At 42.3% G+C, this 20,852-nt stretch overlaps 1 protein-coding gene across 9 annotated transcripts in view; it reads left to right on the plus strand.

Annotated features, from left to right (window-relative positions):
- OXR1 (oxidation resistance 1) overlaps positions 1 to 20,852 on the plus strand; it is a 1,752,159-nt gene that overhangs the window by 1,666,625 nt on the left and 64,682 nt on the right. For all 9 annotated transcript variants that reach the window (XM_069220614.1, XM_069220609.1, XM_069220613.1 and 6 more), the window contains 2 exons: positions 390 to 512; positions 12,772 to 12,924. In XM_069220614.1, coding sequence (XP_069076715.1) covers positions 390 to 512; positions 12,772 to 12,924 — 276 coding nt within the window. The remainder of the gene's footprint in view (positions 1 to 389; positions 513 to 12,771; positions 12,925 to 20,852) is intronic.

The following is a 20,852-nucleotide window of genomic DNA, read 5'->3' on the forward strand; positions in this document are numbered from 1 at the left end:
GTCTTCAGCTGAACACACACTGTTGTTTTTAGGACAGTTTTGTGGTTCTACCAGCAGTATAATTTGGTGACTGGGTGAAATAATACTCACTTCCATGACATTTTGTATCTTAGCCGTGATGGTTCAGATGTCTGCTAGTTCCTGTGACCATAACTGTAAATCTAACAGAACAAGAAGAGATCATCAAGGTTCACACAATTGTTATTACACATGGAAATTTCCTTTACACAGTAAGAAATGCCGCTTTTTTACAAAACAGTAGCAATTAGCTTAGGGTTGGAGCAGTATAGGGAACTTACATTTTGGCTTGCAGTTCGAATTATGCATCAGCTATGTGCTCATGTATTAAGCCATTGTTTCTAATGTATTTTTTATCTGAAATTTTGCAGATAACGAGAGAAGACGTGAATTCTACTCAGACTACAAGCTTCAAAGTTAATCTGGAGCCTGAAACGTTCAAACCAAATCTAAGTGATCCAAGTGATTTATTGCAGCCTGACCAAATTGAAAAGGTGGGATTTATATGACGTGTGCTTTCCAATGATCGACCCATATATATTAACAGCATTAATTTTACATTGTTGATTTCCTGTTTCCATGGCTTTAATTACATTGAATTAGCGTGAGTGGGCTCGTACACGGGTGTATTCATTATGTTGTAAATCTAAAGTAAGTGATCAGTAAGGTTCTGTGTATGATCTGTTGCCACTATATTCACTACTCTCTTGTGTATTCTGCTAAATTGATCACACCTTTGTTCATTATGTGCATTTGATCAGTGTGAAGGATTATTCAGAGGAATGTGACCTGATTGCTACAGTCATTCGGTTTTAAAGTGATTTCATATGCTGGTGATACTCAGCTTATTGTTTACTTATCAGAATGTTTGCTGACTCTAGACTCTTTTAAATTGGATGAAGGACAACTGTCTAAAAAATACTTTTTTTTGTCGAATCTCAATTCATCTGGTCACAAGCCTCGTGGCCAGGTGAATTTAGCTGCTTGTCGCTCCCTGTTGAGTCAGCAAGAAATCTGGGCGGGACATGTGATCAAGACCTCTCTTCCATCTCTCAAATTTCTGTAGTCTCTTGCTGCTTTACGTTTCTTTTTTCCTCCAGAAAATGTTTGCACACTGCTCATTTCTACGTGCAAGAGTATATTAAAAACCGCATAACGGCCAGGCTGGACAATTCATTCAGCCAGGGTATTCCCAAATGTTTGGTCAGGATTCTCAAGGCGATGCAGACTACAGCTGCCCACCTTATTCTTAGTATTCCTCGCCACCAGCCCATTTCCTCTCATCTAAGGGAGCTTTGGTAACACCCAATTCAGAAATAATCCAATTCAAAACCCTTTTGATCACCTATAAAGCCATATTGAAATTAGGTGAGAGAAGTTTTGTACAGAGCAGTACAATGTCATATGCAGCATTGATTGCATACATTTATTACAATGTTGAATGTACCCTCTTCAGATCATTGTTTTGGACTTTTGAGGTGGATGGCCTTAAACTTCTCCAGTCCTTCAGATTTGAGACCTCATGCCTTGCATTACGGAGTTGTCTCAGGTCTACTTATTTGAGGCTTTTTCTACAGACTAAATTGATAATTTCAACCCAAAATCTGATACAGTTTGCTTTCAACACCTTCGAATCCGAGGTTTTCCCTTTGTCCCGAGGTTATTGTCCCTTCAGACTGCAACCTTAAAGAGGCTGTATCCAGGCCAGCCTTTGTGTGTGGAAACCAGGGAAAATGTTGCTCTCGTGAATACGCTAGCAAATGTTTTTGTTCAAGAACTGTAATTCTTGCAGCCAGACAGACCTTTTTTTACTCTCTGTACCCTGTTCACATTCCTTGAGAATGGGATGTGTGCAAGGTCTTCTCCTGAACATCTTTGAGTTAGGCAAAACAGATTGATTTCGTTCATTAAGGAGAGTGTTTTGCTGTCTTCTGGAGAAGAACGTGTCATGAATGCATCTGTTTCTGCTTTCCAATCCCTTGTCTGTAGATAAGTCATCCTAATGGCATCTGTTCTGCCTCTTGTCGTTCAACACTCATACTCCTATTCTTTAATCCACCCACTTTTGGGACTTTGTCATAAAGGTTCATGTTCGACAATAACCTTTTCTCTATTGATGATAATAACGTCTTTGACCACCTTGTCATCAGAATTCCCTTGCCAGCAATACTGCGACTGGTACACTGGGTAAGACATCCCATCCCTTTCAGTCACTTACACTCATTGTTCTCCCATCACAATAAACAAAGTTTCCGCAGATGTTCTTCGAAGGAGGAATTGCATTCTGACTTTCAGAAAGATACTCCAAGGGAAATAGACATTTATTTTAATCTGAGGTATTGACTACAGCACATATAAAGTAATTTTCCTCATTATTATAAACAATTCTACATGCCCTCAAAATGGAGGTTTAATGTTGGATTTTTTTGTGTGTCACTTTATGCCGTTATAATGCGAAAACCTCTTTCAGTTCCTAAGCTCTTTGTAATGCATAATGTATCAGACCAGACTAGTTGATACTTATATGTAACTCTCATCGCAAAAATAATATTTAGTATGTTAGAGGAAACTGTAGGGTTTTTAATGGCACTCTCATTTTTTTTTAGCATATAGGTTCATATCTTAAATTAGTGCATGGCTTTCCTTTCTTAACATCAGCCTGATCTTCCTATTAAGGTGTGTTTTTTTCCCCTTGGTTGTGTTAATACAGGTGGTGAAAATAGTCTCACAACTCAAAATACATCCTGAGCAGCAATAAATTATTTGTCCATTATGACAAATGAGAAGTATTTTATTTTGCCGCTTTTACCACAAACGGAAATATCACATTCACAAATAACTACACAGTCACCCCGAGTCCTAGCCTCTAGTGTCTATGGCGAGCCCCACTAGTCGTTGGAGTGTCAAGAATCCACTCAGAATCTGTATTAAAGTCAAAATTGTTCCAGTTCTGAAGAGCTGTCTAGCAAGCAAGTTACCCCAGGGCCAACATGCCCGTAATCAGTCTTACCAGCACCTGTCGGGTCAGAGCGAACAGATTTCCTGAGTGCACCCCCTCCGCGGGTGCTGGAGGGGCTGGTTAAGGTGAGTTCACTGCACGCAGCCCCGACGGGCTGGGCTCAGTGGTCTTTGAGTTCCACACATGGTCACGCAACTGCAGCGACTGGAAGTTCTTTGCAGCTCCTCCTGGCAAGTTAGGTTTTTTTTTTTGTCTGTCCAGTGGAGGGTGGTGTGGGGAAGGGAGAAGTAATGTGAAGATCCTAATGCTGATCCTGTGTCCTGGTGTAGGTATTCAGGGATACCTGCAGCAGCCTCCTGGTAACCCCATCTGGCAAATGGGGTTGCTGTATCTCTACTGCACATGAGCTCTGACCCAGCTGGCACAGCTGAGCGGCCTCTCCTGTCATACAGGGTCAGCAATCCCTGACTGCACAAAATCTCTTGCTGGATCGGCCCAGCGACAATTACAGTTCACTTTGCAGTGGCCTCTTCTGGCATACAGAGTTGCAGACTCCTCACTGCCCATGGGCAATGACCCATTTGGCACCACAATGTCCTTGCTTCACTTCACGGCAGCCGTCTCCTCACACCTTGCAAACGGATTTCACCTGACAAAATTCCCCACTGGACTCACTCCCTCTAACTCTCTTTTCTTCCTCACAGCGCACACTCGTCTTGGCGAGCAGGCAAAGCAGGTTGTCTTGGTTTACCTGGGTGATGTTCCCTCACCCTGCTGAAAAACTAGTAGGCCTTGGCTGCCAGTCCAGTTCATAGGCAGAATACTTGCGGAGTTTCTCTTCCTTGCACAGCCGGACTGGCTGCTTAACAGTTGACAATGTTTGGAGTCTTATAGACCATTTCAACACACCAAATGGGATTTAGAGTATGAGTCTTTGAAGTTTATGTTGGGGGTCTGCTTCTTCTTCAAGTGCCCACTCCCCTGTTCTCTCTTCCTCCAGAAAGCAGTCTGTCACAGAGTAGTGTCTCTGAAGCTGATAGCGCCACAACACAGGTCATGGGAGTGACTTGATTTCACATTTCACCAGCCACAGTGATATGTATATCAAAAGGTTAGTCCACGGTCTCAGCCCTACTCTTTATGATTCTCTTATCAGCCTCTGTCTCCTTCCTGAGATGTGCCCCGGTCCCTCCTTGTGATCTCTCTGAATCATGAAGCACCGTTTGTAGTGTACTGGGAGTCTGGCTCTCCTTCCTCCGGTATGTTCCACCCAGCTTACAAGAGTGTAGCAATACACAAATCTATTGGGGGGGGGGGGGGGGGCTTCCTCTACCCCCCTCCTCATGTTGCACCATGCAGCCTTGGATCTCCCAAAATGGAACCTAGAGTCCTCTGTGTATTGTACCCTATAGAGGCCACACCCACCTAGCACATGTATTCAGCATACATGCACTGCACAGCATTGTATCCTTCATGTATTCTACTAGTCACAGGCACACAAAACCCACCATATGCATTTAACATGCATGCACTGCACAGTGCTTCATCATTTCTGTATTGTCCCACACATACATCCAGTGCATGTACCCCGCACATGCACTGTACAGCACTTCACACCAAACCGATGTAGGCCAAGGGTGTGTAAGGCACACAGCAGTGGAACTGAAAATGAGTGAACCTGAAGACCTCACTTCAGTGACACTGGCAAAAAGAACCTGTTCACTCCTACTGATCACTATACTGTATACAGCCACCACCATGCTTGTGCTGCTCGACTCCTGATAAAGCATACAGCTTTTCACCACTATGAGAGTAGTGCTTTGGGCACTTATCCCTGTCCAGCGAGACCGCAGTCCGTGTATGTCCTGGTGCACACGCATGATCTGTGTTTGTCTATGAGAACAAAAATCAGCATTAGGTAACCAGACATCAGTATAGTTGGGGCTATCATAGTAGGGCTGCATGACCGTTACCATGCAGAGGACTTTTATGTCCCAAAACACACTTTCTGGGTAGACGCAGCCACAGACTCCTTACTTGTCTCCTGTAAATAAAATACTTTATGGACAGAACCAAGTGATTTCACCTAACCCCACTTTGAAAGCTGAAATTGTCATCTCGTTCTATAATGATGACAGTATTTTGATCCAGAATATGAATATCAGCCTGAAAAATGTTACTCACTATATCTTTGCTCTGTGTCTTGAAGTCCAAAATCTAAATCCTTCCCCCACTGTCTAAGAGTCCTCCCACCCCCTAAAGACTCTTCGCAGTACCACTAGGACTTCTCATTCTCCCCCATCAGGTCCTATCTTATCAGTTCTCTTCATATACCCAGTATTCCAAACTACCTACTTCCCCATCTGTTCAAACCTCAGAGGGTTCTCTACCCCCTTCTTTGTTTCTGATCCGCATCGAGAATCTCAAGTGTGCCTCAGAAGTCATGTACCAAAACTCTCCTTTCTGAGGTATGTTAGCAAATACCAGCATCTCTCATCCATCCATAATTCACATATATACTCTTTTTCATAGACTAATCTATTCCACCCTTTGAAACATTTGGCCCCTAACCTATTCCATCCCCTACAAAATCTTTTGGCTTCTGATTGCAAATCTCTAGACCACAAACTAGACTATGTTCTTCTAAAAATGAGGTCTCTCGCCCAGCTCATGACACACGCACCCCAGGCTGGCGTATCTTGAAAACATCTTAAAATCTCACCTCCTATCCTGCTCCGCCTCTGTAGCCCTCTTCACATGTGACCAATCTACCCCTCAATGTCATAAACAATACGTAAAAAACCTACACATATTTTATTGCAAGAATGATGCTAAATAACTGTTAATACACAGGAACACAAGCTAGTCTCTGTGTCTAGCCTTGTGAGAACAATCGGTATATTAGAGAGGGCCAAGGTCAGACTTTGAATCTAACAAAAAAGTGTAAAACAATGCAACCTTGTTGAAATTCTGAATACACTGTCTCCTATGGCCAACATTACTTGAGTGATTCAGCTTTCTTATGGACAACTGCAAATCAGCTGAAAGACATAGAATCCAAAAATGAGAGTATATTTCAATATCTGCTCTTTCTCATTAATAACATTAACAAAACCCTTGTTTACCTATGTTCAGCTATGACCCATGTGAAGGGCTCTATCCGTGATCTTCTAATTGCCATGCAAGGCATTCTCAAGGTTGAATCACCAAGGCTGGTTGAATGGTCTGAGCACTGCCTTGTTTCTTTCTCTTTCCTTTTCTCAAAAGTCTAAACCATGGGGCAATTAAGGAAATCCAAATTTAGGCATCAATATGTCCACTGTCTGAACATGAATCTCATCTGACTAGCAAACCATCCCCACATAGCTCGCGATCAGCTAAAAGACAACGCAGAAATGCCATCACTGGGGATCACTGATTAACTTGACACGCCTATACTAGAAATTCATAATAATTAAAATATGGACCAGTGGATCTCAAAAGATTTAAGTGAAGAGCAGAAATATCATAGCAGTAGAATGTCTTTGGCACCAAAACCTCTCTAGAAAGAGTCTTAGAACTCCATTCAGTGTACTCACACTTACTAAATCAAGGCCAACACTTTTCATCAAATTCAACTCCACTAAAAACAGAGCCAAAACTTAAAAAAAGACTGTAACCCCCACCTCACTCAGCGTAAATAAAACCAAAGGAAAGTGTGTGAAATTCTCAAACTTTTTCAGGAAAGTGAAAAAAGATTGAACTTTTTTGACGAACAAAGACTTGGTATTAAATGCAGGATCCTGACAATTTCGAGGTCTTTTAAAGAAAATGCTGAGATAATATTAATAATGCAGATCTCAGACCATCCACACATTTTGCCTGTCTAGTCTCTTAAAAGATAGCTGCAACTTCTCACTTTTTATTTGACAAACTTCATCATTCACCTCTCTGCTATTCCTGATTTATATTCCTGATGTTCTGAAAATAGAGCAGGCGAAGACACAAGCAATTTTCAGAATGTCAGCCTTTAGTTTTCTAGCAAAACGTCATGAAAGCCGCACTATGTTGCAGCTGGAACGATTTAAACAAAAAATAACCTTTTCAATGACTTGCAATCTGGTTTTAGGTCTGGCACCATTACAAAGATTGACATTCTGTAAATAGTGCACAGCGCTCTGCACCTATTTGTCCAAAGTGAATCATGCCTTTTCATTCTTCTTTAGTTTTGAACTGCTTTTCATATAGTCAATAATAAAACGTTTGGATGAAAGGATGGGGATAAGTGGTACAGTTGTAAGTTTCTTCTTAACTTATATTCAAAGTTGCTGTCGCCAAATAAAATTCCCCCTCTCTGTTAGCAAGCAGTCTCCTTTTCAGGGAGAAGTGCCACAGAGCTGTATTCTAGACTTAACAATATTCAACATGTACATCCATCTGCTTGCTTTTCTTCTGACACACTCCAATTGTCTTTACGCTGATGTTTATTTTTGTATATTTAAATATTGGTCCCGTAGGATACTTTGCCTACCTGGTACAGATCTCAAATTGCATCCACTTGAAACAAATTTCCCTTTATTTTTCCCCATTGCCTACCATTGCTCTATCACAGTTTAGTCATGGCTTAGTTCACTAAACCTGCTCCATCGCAAGGCATCCATAATCGAGTGCTCTAAATTGCGTTGCTCTTTCTTGGAAAAAAGATCTGAGCCTTCTCTCATGTGAACGTTTTAGCCAAAAGTGTGGAGTGCCAAATGAGACTACTCAGTAGAATCTCTTAACTGAGCTGAAGACTTTATATAAGTGATGCAATTATTAGTAGTCGATTAAAGGCTGAATCATAGCAACTCCCTTATCGGCATACCCAGTATAGATCACACAGGGCAGGTGGGAGTGCTTTGCCAGCACTATGGACCATGGAGGGCAAGAGGTAGGGGGCAGGGACACACTGACAGTGGAGGACAGAGGGTGAGGGGCAGCTAGTTGACTACGCAGAGCAGGTGGAAGGTGGAGTGACAGCACTGCGGACCCTGGAGAGAAGGGGGAGGGGGCAGGGGCATACACATGCACAGTGGAGGTCAGGGGAGGGAGGCAAAGGGAGCATGCTGATCATGCAGGTTAGGTGATGGGGGCAGGGGCACATCAATGAAGGGCAAGCAGGAGGGGAGCAGGTGCAGCAAACTGGCCATGGAGAGCAGGCTACGCTGGGTTGGCAACCAGCATGGGGTTGGCCTGTGCCAATCCCTGGTTGTGAGTGGGAGATCGCTGTGCAGAGTTGAGGTGTTGGCTGAATTTTTTTTTTCCTTTCGTGCCACTTACTATGGCGATAAATTATGGCCGCAATCTCATTATATAAGAGGTCTGATAATAGCCTTTTTGATTATGCTAGGGCTCATACTTTAGCATGGCTTGAATTGTAGCAGTTCCCCACATTTTGCCACCTTTCCACAGATCTGTACATACTGTTGCTGAAGTTAGCGTTAAGCAATAGTTCCAGGGTTGGAATGTACCAGCTCTTCTCTAATCTTTTACCAAACTGAGAAATTTGGGAAATGTGCTCCTAGCAAGGGCAGAAGTAAAATGTCTTCCACGGTTGAGGAAAAAAGTGGTTTGAGGGAAAGTAAACTTGTAAACGCTCAATAGATTTTCACATGAGCAAATCCACACATGCATATTTGCTCATGCTAAAATGAAGTTCACAATTATTTTCTAAGTGTATAATTTCTTGGCCTACTTCTGTAAATTATTGTGAATTTGTGAAAGCTGTAATTCTGCACTAATGCAAGAGCGAATAGCATGGGTGCACTTTTGTGTCTTTATTTAAGAATTGGGCCCCTAATTAGATCTTAAGTTAACCAAGTCTTTTGGTTTTTATTAAAACTGTTTCTTTCTTCACTGTGAATGACAGCGTTCTGCCCTTTCACATGAAGCACACAAAGTAGTTTTGTTGAGTATTGGGGACTACTGTGGCAAAGTGTGCTTTCTGAGACCAAAACATAATCCTGCTTTTTGCTGATGTTTGTTATAATGGTGTGGCCCTGGCAGCTCCCACAAAAATAAAGTTGTACCAAAACCATCTAAAAAAAAGATAAGCATTGACAAAACCAAAAGGCTGACTAACCGTGTCAGACCTATTGGCTTTGCCATTGATTGTTTATTTGAATGTTTCTCATAATCTTGTTGAAACTGGTTGTACTAATTTTCCTTTAGGACATTTTTGGGAATACTAGCATACATCCACGCATTTTACTAGATGAGGCTTTCAAGAAATGGTACCTAAAGTTTCTAAGTAGTTCAGCAAAACCTTTTTTTCCTAGTTACATTTTTGTGAACATTACATTTGAAAGCATAAGCTTCTGCAAATATTTATATCTAATCACAGCATTTTGGGAGCATTAGATGCTGCCTCATATTGTTAATCTTTGCAAATGTGTGTACACATTTCTTTATACTGAGACCACTGTCAGCAGTGCAGTCAGAGCTTAAAACATTTCCTTAAAGCGTTCACACTTACAATAAAGGCTTTGCAATAATGAACCATAAATACAAGTTTGAACAGCTTTAATATATGGGCACACATACTACCTTAATTGCAGACAATACCCTCCTGTGATCCCTAATGTGGTACTGAAAACTGGCAACCAAAAAGTGTGTGCTGCAGCGTGTTGGACCTTCTTACCCCAAGGACAAAATAAACATGAAAACGTGTTGTCCTTGACCCCAAAAAATGTGTAGGGATATAGGAATTCCTCATCATCCATGCTACTGTTCCTCCAATTACCCTATAAACTGCTCAATCATTTTAGAAAACAAAATAATTACTAAAAGGCTCATAAAGGTTTATGGCATACATTGACTGTATGTACATCCATTTATCTATGAAATTTAAATGCTGTAGACAAGTCTCATTCAGTATGGTAAAATTTATATGGTGCGCATTTAACTACTAGCAACATTGCAAGTGCAAGCATTATTTTGATTTAAATAAGGTAGAGACTCAGCATAAGTAGTGCAAGTGGCAGATGTACAATACAACTAGGTAGTGGCTTATGTCAAAGTCATGTTGCCAAGATATGTTTACAACCCATTATTCTCCTGGGGATTTCTGTGCACGTGCTCACAATGCAGAGTTTTGATGTAGTGTTACCCACCATTTTTATATAACTTTTTCTAATTGATTTATAATGTACAGATATCTATTTCCAGAACAATTCAGAGACATTGTGTATTGTTGAAGAATGTTAATCTCTGGATGAACCGTGTAAGTTGCAGAATGGTTGTAAGTTGTTGTAATGGTATACTCCATTCTGTTCATTTCAAGAATAATGTGTAAGGTATTTTTACGAACATTCCTTATCAGTGGCTAAAGCATAGATGTGAAGCTGTTGACTTCACATTACATTACTTCTCATTGTAGTAAATGACCAAACATTACTTTGAAATGCATTTGTGGTTTAATAAATTGCTGATTGCATTAATGTCTGAGTCATGGTGTTCCTTATGCACCTGAATACCAATAAAAAAAACTATTAAATCTGGGTGCTTTCACAGATATGCTTTGTCTTGTGTGCTGCTTGTCCAGGCCCTATCGCCAGACCCTCTCCACGCACGGGCTTAGGTTGTGCGTGGCGTGGAGTTGGCCATGCGCACCCTCAGGTTGGCCTCATGGCCTGACCTATGGCCAGGCCCTGCATCAAAACTCATTGTCCCCAACAACCCCCATACGCCCCTCCTCCAAAAGGCGCTGGCCCACTGAGGAGTCCTGGAACAGTAGCACTTTTTAAATTTTGCTGCAGATCCACAGATCCTCTGCGAATTCGGGGCAGTTGTTTTGTATTAAAGGAAAAAAGGGATTGCCCCAGGCCTAGGGGATCAAAGTATGTGTTTTTTTTTTTTTTTTTTTTTTAATAACCTTTTTTTGTCTGGGGTTGAGACTGAATCCTGAGTCCTAAGATGGTTGCCACCACATCATTGTTGATGTGGTGGCAGTCAATCAGATCTCAGGTGGAGATCTGTCGGCCCCTGGGGATCCTCCACAGCGTGAAATTTACAAAGTTTTTGAGCCTTAATTGCTCAAAAGCTACTGAATGGATTTGCACAAAATCGCAAAAAACACACTTTTTGAACCAAAATCTAGCTTTCTGCCATATGTGGTGTAAATCTGTGCAGCTGTTTTTGCTGTATCGCTGTTCAGGTTTCCTGTGGTAAAACAAATGAGGAAAATGTGTTTTTTGGCTCGCACCCCTTTTTCTTGGTCCCCACTTGACAAATTACCCCAAAGCTATCCAGGAAGGAACAGAGGAGTATGAGGCTTTTTTTATGGAAAGTCGTAAGATTCATCAAACTGCACACAAGTTATTAGGAATACAAGAAATTATTTTCCTATGGAAACACAAACCTAACTAGAACGACCCAATAATGTGTATATTTGTGTAGACGTGTGTGTGTGTGCACTGAACAAATACTAAGGATAAAGTAACATTATGGTTAGATGAATATGTCCGTGACAAAATTAACATTGTGAACTAAAAAAGAAAACACAGCAGAGCTAACTGTATTGCGCCCCCTCCATGCACTGCTTATGTCCTACATATTATATCATTCATGATATTTTCAATGCCATCCCTAATGAAATCTCAAATGACATCACCCAGTCTTCTTTTGCACACATTGCTGTTTAAACTAGTACGTCTCACAGGACTTGAAAGCACAAGTTACCTCTAGGTCAGTGGTTCCCAACCTGTGGTCCGGGGACCCCTGGGGGTCCGTGAAGCCTTCTCAGGGGGTCCGCGACTGCTTAGAAAATTAAAAAATATTAACAAATATTGACAAATTAGGTCCCCAGCTTCCAGTAATGACTCAGGCGGGGGTCCCTGTATTCCAGTGATGATTCAGTGGGGGTCCCTGGGTTCCATTAATGTTAAAATGGGGGTCCACATAAATCAAAAGGTTTGGGAACCACTGCTCTAGGTAATATGAAGCATCATTAATGCCATCACATACAACTCCCTGGGGTGTAGCAAGCATGGGTTATGTGCAATATTGACCATACACTTCATGGGCAGCCTAGTTCACATTAATAGTTAGCCAAATATATGTGGGAAAGCCTTATTTTGTTCAATCTGTACTCAAGTGTTCAGAGAAAGCCAAGTCCTTCAAGAGTCTCAACTTATCTTCCAAAATATTTAGCTATAGAAGTTAAAAATATTACTTGCCAATGAAGCTTCCATATAAAAACATCATGATGTAAAATGTTCTATAAAGCTAATCACTTTGTAATTAGCATGTAGTACTGGTTTCTAATGGCACCCGTAGTAATGACTGATATTCGTTGCCACACGAAGCACAGTTCTTTAAAACGTAGCACTGAACACCTTTCAACAACAGCTGAACATGTTTAGTTCGGTGTAGAAATCTCAGCAGGACAATCCAACGTGACATTAAATGGCGCTTTCCCCGTTTTTTCATTGCTTTGCAAAGTGCATTAAAACCATGTTATTGTCTTAAAATATTTTTATGACGCGATGTAGGGTTATTTTGTTACTGAACAATCAATGGTTTGTTTTATAGATAATGGAACTCGTGCAGATGTTTGACTACAAGTTAAATGCTGAGACAAAACCTCATAGTACTAATGTCTAAACCGAAAATTATGTAATGGATAGTGACACATGTCTTATACAAACTGAGATCTATGTCCATAATTATTTTGTTATACTTATAAATGCATATTGTCAGGTTGTGTGTCAGTAGTATATTGGACATAAGTTATTATTGTGCAAAATTATAATTGAAATACTTTTAATTATTACCAGCTTACAAAGCATCTTCCTCCAAGAACAATTGGGTACCCATGGACACTTGTCTACGGTACTACAAAACACGGCATGAGCTTAAAAACGTTGTACCGAACGATGCTGGGCCTGGACACACCAGTTTTATTAGTCATTAAAGACAGCGATGGCCAGGTATGCAGATATTTTTCTGTTGAAACTGTTTCTTGTTCTTTGTGTTAAAGAGCTATTGTACTGATAATGTTTCGAATGTGTTGTCTGCGGTTGTCATAACAGCATTTTCAGACCATCTCTTGTTTTGTAATCCATATCATTCTGATAATTTTTAAAACGGTCCACTAACCAATTGTCAATTTCGTTTGTATAACGGAAGAATAATTAAAACGACTTTTTAGTACAGTAACAACATAAATGTTAACGTCTGAACATTAATGTTCAAGTTTTAATGGACATGTGTTTTTTAGAGATGCTTAGGGTAAATTCATGTTATAAAAGCCACTGACATACAACGTTCAAGCTTGTTTATTTTACCACTCAAAGCAGCAGTAATCTAATGAAACGAACACTGGCAGACGTCTGTTGTTGTCAGCCAGCCTGTTAGTTTTACCAATCTTTGTTTAAAAAAAAAAAAAGTTTTGTAAATCTTTGTAAAGGTACAGTCTTTACCTGTTTTTGTAAGAACGTTTTAAAGAACCATTTGACCCCTTGCTGTTGGGCCCTAGCAGCCGCCAGCATTGTTCTGCACCACATGCCTAGAAGAGACATCCTGGTATTTTGAGGTGGACTTGTCGTACTGAACCAGGACCAAGTCTGATTTTTACATGCCTAGTCTCTGTCCAGAGTGGCTTTGTGGCTGAAAAATGATGCACTGTTTATTCCGACTCAGTGGCTCAAAGTGATCGCTTATGGCTTACATTCATTCAAGTATTCCTTCCATCACTTTGTTGATGTAGTAAACACCCACAGCGTGTCTGGTTTGCCCAGATATTTTATACCTCATTGATGAGGCGTAAGTAGGCTGAAACCAGTTTGGAGTTGTGGTCACGTCTGCTGGGCGGGCCTGACACTTCAAGCTGGAGTGTTCCTTTGGTAGTTGGAACAGGTTTCTCTAGAGCAGCATAGTGGGTGGTAAGCAATGGACTGGAACATAAGTGATCAATAGAGGCTGAGATTAATTCAAGCACTTTTTCCATCACTTTGTTGTAGTTGACACTGTCATTATTGTATTTTTTAAAGGGTTTTAGTCCCATTCAAAGATGTTCATGTGTTTATGTGTAAACTTTGGCAGACATATTTTTTTTAATTGAAGTTCACAGATAAAACATAAGCAAAGAAGTACAATCCAGTAAGATCACAAGATTGATAGCATAATGTGTCCAGCAAATGACATCTGAATATACTGTTCTGTAGCTTACATTACTAGGGTGGGAAAAGGGTAAGTAAAAGAGAAGAGAGGGAAGATCAACTCAGCTTGAGGAAGTAACATCAAGACATTACAGAGGGATTCCTATTATATTCATTTTTCTTTGGGGCAGGACCTCGCCTGCTTCAACTCCCATTAGGCAATCAATTGTTCCTGTCAGTATGCTGCATCCCTACGCCATCCAGCTCTTTGCGGCATCAGACGCCAATCCTAGTACAGCACCACCTGGCGTTTTGCTGGTAAAAGGAGAATTGTCTTTTGGGTGGTGGGGGGGACATTTTTCAGATAACCTGAGAGCACCGTGAGTGCTCAAGAGAGAAACCAGTAATATCCCTGAGCGCATTAAATACAGTGCTCCAAAAGTGCTCCACTCCCGCACAGTCACACGCAAGCTGTAGGAAGTGAGGGCAAGGCACCACACGACATATGCGGCATGCATCTTCAGTCAAACCCATTTTGTGCATCTTTTCCGGGGTGCAGTATAATCTGTGGAGCTATTTGAAATGCACTAAGCCCAATCTATAATTAGGGGAGCGCACACAGGAGTGAGTGCAGCAGTACCTCCACTGGTTGTCAGTGAGTGGGATCACCAGATCAGCATCTCATTGCCAGCGGCTGACAGTAATATGCACCAGTTCAGTCTCCTTCACCCCAGCCTACATTTGTGACCAGTCTCCATGCGAGGGGTCAGTAAGAGTCGCCTCTAGTACCTGGAATGTTGGTGGGGTTGCTGGGAAAGATGTGTGTAGTTCCTGGAGCAGCACGTAGCTTGGTAATAAGTGAACATGTCAAGTAGAGTGACAGGTGCATGCAGAAACCCACTGTGCTGCTTTGAAGGTGCCGTCAGGGTACACCGCGCCCATGGAAGTCTGCTCCAGATTATGCAGTCTGTTGCGGGTCCTAGCGTCAAGGGTAATAGGCAAGTAGGAGTGTCCAGTAAGTACATGGAAGAAGCAAACAGGCACTCCAGCCTAGCCTGCCTTCAGAGTTCGTTCCATGCTCACACCCTGCAGGCCACAGTATTTGTTCACGCCCTTGAGTGCCTGGGGGCCAAGTACAGTGTCTTATAAAGGGGTCAACGCAGGGTGTGGTCATGTTCAGGTGCTGTGTGTGCGCCAGGAACTTCGGGGGGGGTACAGCCAATAGTGTGAAAACTTTGCCTGGCCGCTATAGTAATACAAATCCATATCTGAAGCCCACCCTGCTAGAAAGGGAGCATCATCATCTCCCATGCAAGGCTGTTTACCTGCCCACTTGTGGTATATAAGGTGCAAATGGAGCCGTCAGCAGAAGTACAAGGGCAAAGGAATCGGCAGGTTAATTAACAGGTATAGGAATTTGGTAAGGATCACCATCTTCGCAATGGCCAGCCTTCCAATTAAGGATAACTGAAGCTTCTGCCAGCTCTCCACTCGCTCATCCAGCCACGTCATTAAACAACGATAGTAAGTTTTCCAAAGTTCGTCTAGATCCCTGCTGAGCCAAACCCTTACGTATCTCACTGGCTCTCGTGCCCACTGCAGCGAGAACTCCGCAATCACAGCCATCAGGGGGAATAGGATCAATTTGGCCCAGTTTATAGTGAGACCTGATATACCACCAAACCTGGTGAATTCTTTAATCAGTTGGGCTAAAGTATTTCGGTGGTCTCATGTTAGGGTGACCCCATCCGCGTTCAGGGAGACAAGTCTTCTAATAGTGTGAACAGCAGTCCGGATGTGAATGGTGCTGACACAGTTGAGCTTCAAGCGACTCCATGGCTATGGCAAATAGATTGGGTGACAGGCGTCACCCCTTCGTGTACCCCTCGACACAGTGAAGGAGGGGGTAATCATCCCATTCATCCTCAAGCGGGCTGCAACCTTGTTATACACTACACCAATTAGTCTTATAACCTTAAGGCTCACTCTAATAAATGAAAGCAGGGCAAACAGGTAAGGCCGTTCGAGTGAATCAAGAGCCTTTGTGGTATCCAAGAAAATCACAGGTGCACCAAGGTTAGATCAATAGTATGAATTAAGGCAAAGTTATGAGTCGTTAACCTTCTGGTAACAAAGCTTGACTGATCCCAGTGTGCAGTGATCGGCAAAAGAGAAGTAGCCGTGAGGCTATCAACTTATCTAGGATTTTATTGTCAATGTTAATCATAGATAAGGGTCAGTACAATTCACAGCACCAAGGGTTCTTGTCCGGTTTGAGTATTGTCACAATCAGCGCTTCCCGCAGAGGGGGGAGGAGGATGCCAGCAGCAGGGGACTCCTCACACATGGCAAGAAGGTGCGGGGCCAGGGTATGGGTATACTCTTTATAGAAGGTAGCATGGAGGCCATCCAGGCCAGGAGCCTTGTCTCCAGGAATTGCATTGATAACCTGGACCACCTCTTCCACTGAAAAGGGTTTGTCTAAGAATTGCCTATGGCCCTCCTCGAGCCACAGCAACTGCACCGAATCAAAATAGGAGGCAAGGTCCGGAGGGGGTGCGGGCTGCTTGGTCATGTAGAGGGCGAAGACAAAGGTGGTCATCTCTCTCTGTATGGCCTCAGTACCAACGTTCATGGAGATGGTCATCATGTAGTTCAACTATTTAATCACTTGTCCAGGGTTTGCACAACAAATGAGCTAATGTCTTACCTGCCTTGTCACCTTCCCCATAATGCTGAGCGTGTACCTCTTTTACCAAATAATGAGCTTCCCTGTGTGCTGCCTCTTCTTAGTCCATGAGCCTGCAATGTATAGCCACCAACGTGGACATGCTGCAGTTTGGGGACCTGTCTTTGAATAGGATTAAAATCCGTTCAAATCTGGATAACTCTTGCAGCATCTGCGAAACACACAGCAAGTGGCAGTCAGGGCCCAGTACCAGCATCTGTAGAGCTGCTGGAAACTCCAAGAGTAAAGAAAAATACAATGTCATACGTTTCTGATGGTGAGGAATGCCAAAGCAGCATTGCAAAACCACAGCAAAGCTTTTCGGGGTTCCTCTACCAGTCCCAGATGAAATGTGAAAAACAGCCAGGATTTTCACTATAGGTCTGGGAGACAACCAGGTTGGAGTTGGTAAAATTGTAAACTTGAACTCTGTATAACAAAGGCTACCAGGAGTCACAATATAAAAGAAGCTAAATAGTGGTAAAGCGTGGGGTTTTTCTAGTAGTCCAGTATTACAATATACAATACAATAAATAAACATGCACTCATAAATCAATTCAAAACTGTATTCTGTTCTTTATCACAATTCATAATCGAAATTCATTGATGTACATGATTATGTCAACTTCTTCCATTGTTAACAAAAAGTACAGTTCACTTCAGACAGCTTAGTTAAGTCAGGTTTATTGTCCTCGACTGACAACCTGCAACAGCCAACACTTGTTTGACGGTTATTTCACCACTTCTTCAGCGCTTCAGGGACAACAATTACATATCAGTTTAACATTTTGTTGCTAAATCCTTATTGCACTCCAATCAGTTCCCAGTAATATTTAAAAGAACGTTCTACACATATGTATCCCAAAAAGAGCAATCGGTGTAAACATAGTCATTATAACACCCAGTAATATTTTCAGTTATCACAAAGTTAATGCCAAACATTCATCTTTACATAACTTAGTACAATCAATTAACCTGAGGATATCCCCATCCCTTCAGGAAGAGACCTGGCTCTTCTAGTAAGTCCTCCAACAGAGAGGAGGACCCAGCATGTAAGTAACCCTCCAGGAGATTAGTGAACTATACAGATCCAGATGATTGATTGATTTCTACTGTGAGACCATAGTGGTGGTAATCCTCTGCCTGACCCAGTCTAAGGAACTAGCCCCAACCCCATAATTGTAGATAGCTTTAGGAATCCGCCTGTGGTGTCCATGGCAATCCTCTCAGGAAGCTGGGAGATTAGCGACAGCTGAGCTGCATGTCACACAGCGTGTGCCCCAAGATTGTTGTTGCCGGAATGCCCTGAGTCAGTGCATCGTGTATGTAATAAACCATACCACATAGAAAGGGTTGTACGACGGAACACCGACTTTCAAAACAACTAGTGCCTTAACAACGAGGTCGGAACACCGACCTCGTTCTTACTACTAATGATTTTACCACGAATGCCTTAACAACGATTTTTCGTTGTAAAGGCATTCCTGATAAAAGCATTACTAATAGGCACCATTCACCCTACATCCCTCACCCCACCCCCCCAACCCCACCCTAAAACCCCCTGACTCCCCACCCCCTCCCCAAAACCAAAAACGCCCCACCCCCAACCCCGCCCCAAAACCTAAAACCCCCTAACCCCCACCCCTCCCCAAAACCAAAAATGCCCCACCCCCCCAACCCCGCCCCAAAACCTAAAACCCCCTAACCCCACCACCCCCTCCCCAAAACCAAAAACGCCCCACCCCTCAAAACCAAAAACCCCCCCAACCCCGCCCCAAAACCTTAAACCCCCTGACCCCCCACCCCTCCCCAAAACCAAAAACGCCCCACCCACCCCCGCCCCAAAACCTAAAACCCTCTGACCCTCCACCCTCTTCCCAAAACCAAAAATGCCCCACCCCCCCAACCCTGCCCCAAAACCTAAAACCCCCCTCCCCAAAACCAAAAACGCCCCAACCCCACCCCAAAACCTAAAACCCCCCCGACCCCACACCCCTGCCCCAAAACCAAAAACGCCCCAACCCCAACCCCAAAACCTAAAACCCCCTAGCCCCCCACCCACTCCCCAAAAACGCCCCGCCCCCCCAACCCCACCCCAAAACCTAAAACCCCCTGACCCCCCACCCCCTCCCCAAAACCGCCCCACCCCAATACCTAAAACCCCCTGACCCCCACCCCCTCCCCAAAACCAAAAACGCCCCAACCCCACCACAAAACCTAAAACCCCCTGACCCCCACCCCCTCCCCAAAACCTAAAACCCCCCACTTACCTTAGTCAACCCCTTGTCACCTGCGTCGTCCTCCTTCGCCAACTCCCTTCTTTGTACCTTAACCACGCATGTTCGTTGTTCAGAACATACGTAGTTAAGGCACAAAATAACCGAGTCGTGGTTAAAAAAAGCGTTGTTGCGCTTTCGTTAACCACGACTTTCGTAAATAAAACGTCGTAATAAAGGATGTTTCCCCATAGAAAGTACAGTTCTGATGCAATGCTGAGTCTAGATGATAGAAGCCGTCTCTTGATTGGGCAACACAAGCTAGCAATCGTGTACTATGTTCCCGAGCCTTGGACAGAAAGTACTGATATATGTAGTGCAAAGGCTATCTAAACGAGCAGCTTGTTTCTCACTTTGCTAGAAAAAAGCAAACAAAAAAAGTGTTAAAGCCATCGCTAAAAAGCAGCCTTACTAAAATGAATAAAAATATGAATAAAACATGAACTGTACAATTAAGCTAAAACTGGGGTGACAAACCCAGGTCCTAGAGGTCCTCACAACAAAACCAATTACCCTGGTAAGTAACCACATAAGAATCAGACACAGTCTGTGAAAGACAATCTTTCAATTGCTCTCTCTATATCCATCATTAATCTCATAGCAAAAAGTGAAATTACACATGAACAAAAAAGGCAATATTATAAGAGGACTCCAACCCCCTTTTCCCCACAGCATACCCCCCCCACCTTACCGAACAAAAAAGTTTAAACCATATATGTTAAGAGTTGGATGCTTGTTAAGGCCATTTTTAAAAGCTCTTCACACAAAATAAATGCATCATTACAGAGAAACTCACAATTAATGGCAGTACACGATCAAAACGTTCCCCTCCATGCCCTAAAAGAAAGGAAATAATATTAAAAGCTTACTGCTTAGTTCTCATTTCAGTTCTGATTTCAGGATTCCTAAAGTCCAAAAGCTAATACTTTAATAAATCTTACATCGCACTCCCAGGAAAAACGTCATTAGTTTCATGCCAAGCCTCCAAAGCACTGAAAGAATTATATACTGAATTTCATATCCATCACTCACAATACCTAAAATATAATGCTAAATAAGCTACTAAGATTCTCAGTATCTCGAAATTCAGACCAATAATTTAAGCTCTAGTAACCACCTACTTGCATCAAAAAGATCTTAATTCTAGGTATTTGCAAATCTTTGGGCAATAGTGTTAGGTTCACCTGTTGTCATACCAGAAAAAACGTGTTATGCCATGACTCATTAAATAGTTCAACCTTTCCCTTGAACCCAATCAACTAAAAAGATGACTCTCTATATGCCCTAATTGCAAAACAGTCCATCACACTTACAAAACAAATCAAACACTCAATTTCACAGCTGATTCCTACTTAGAGCTCCATCAGGTCTCTCCACCTTACCTAGCAGGCAAACCCGCCTAAGTGAACCTCAGCCCTTTTTATGAGGATCCCTACAATCAGCGTCTAACGTCATTTTCCAGCTTATTTAGTGAACCATAATTCAAAGCAACCAATCAACACTGCTCATCAATTCTTGTGCCAAAAATTCTTCCAAAAACCAAACTCCTAGATTTCATGAGGGCAATCAAGTCCATCCTTACATAAAACACAAACTATTACTGAGAAGAAAGGAAAACGATTTTGAAATGCATAACAGTGAACCATAAATCACACATCTCTTATAGCAGTTTTGTATAATATATGTGAAAAGGATAAAATGTTTAGTAATCAGTCATGGTTGTACCCATATTAGGGATTGAATCCTCAGACGTC

The sequence above is a fragment of the Pleurodeles waltl genome, chromosome 2_2 (assembly GCF_031143425.1).
Source record: "Pleurodeles waltl isolate 20211129_DDA chromosome 2_2, aPleWal1.hap1.20221129, whole genome shotgun sequence".
Classification (NCBI taxonomy): domain Eukaryota; kingdom Metazoa; phylum Chordata; class Amphibia; order Caudata; family Salamandridae; genus Pleurodeles; species Pleurodeles waltl.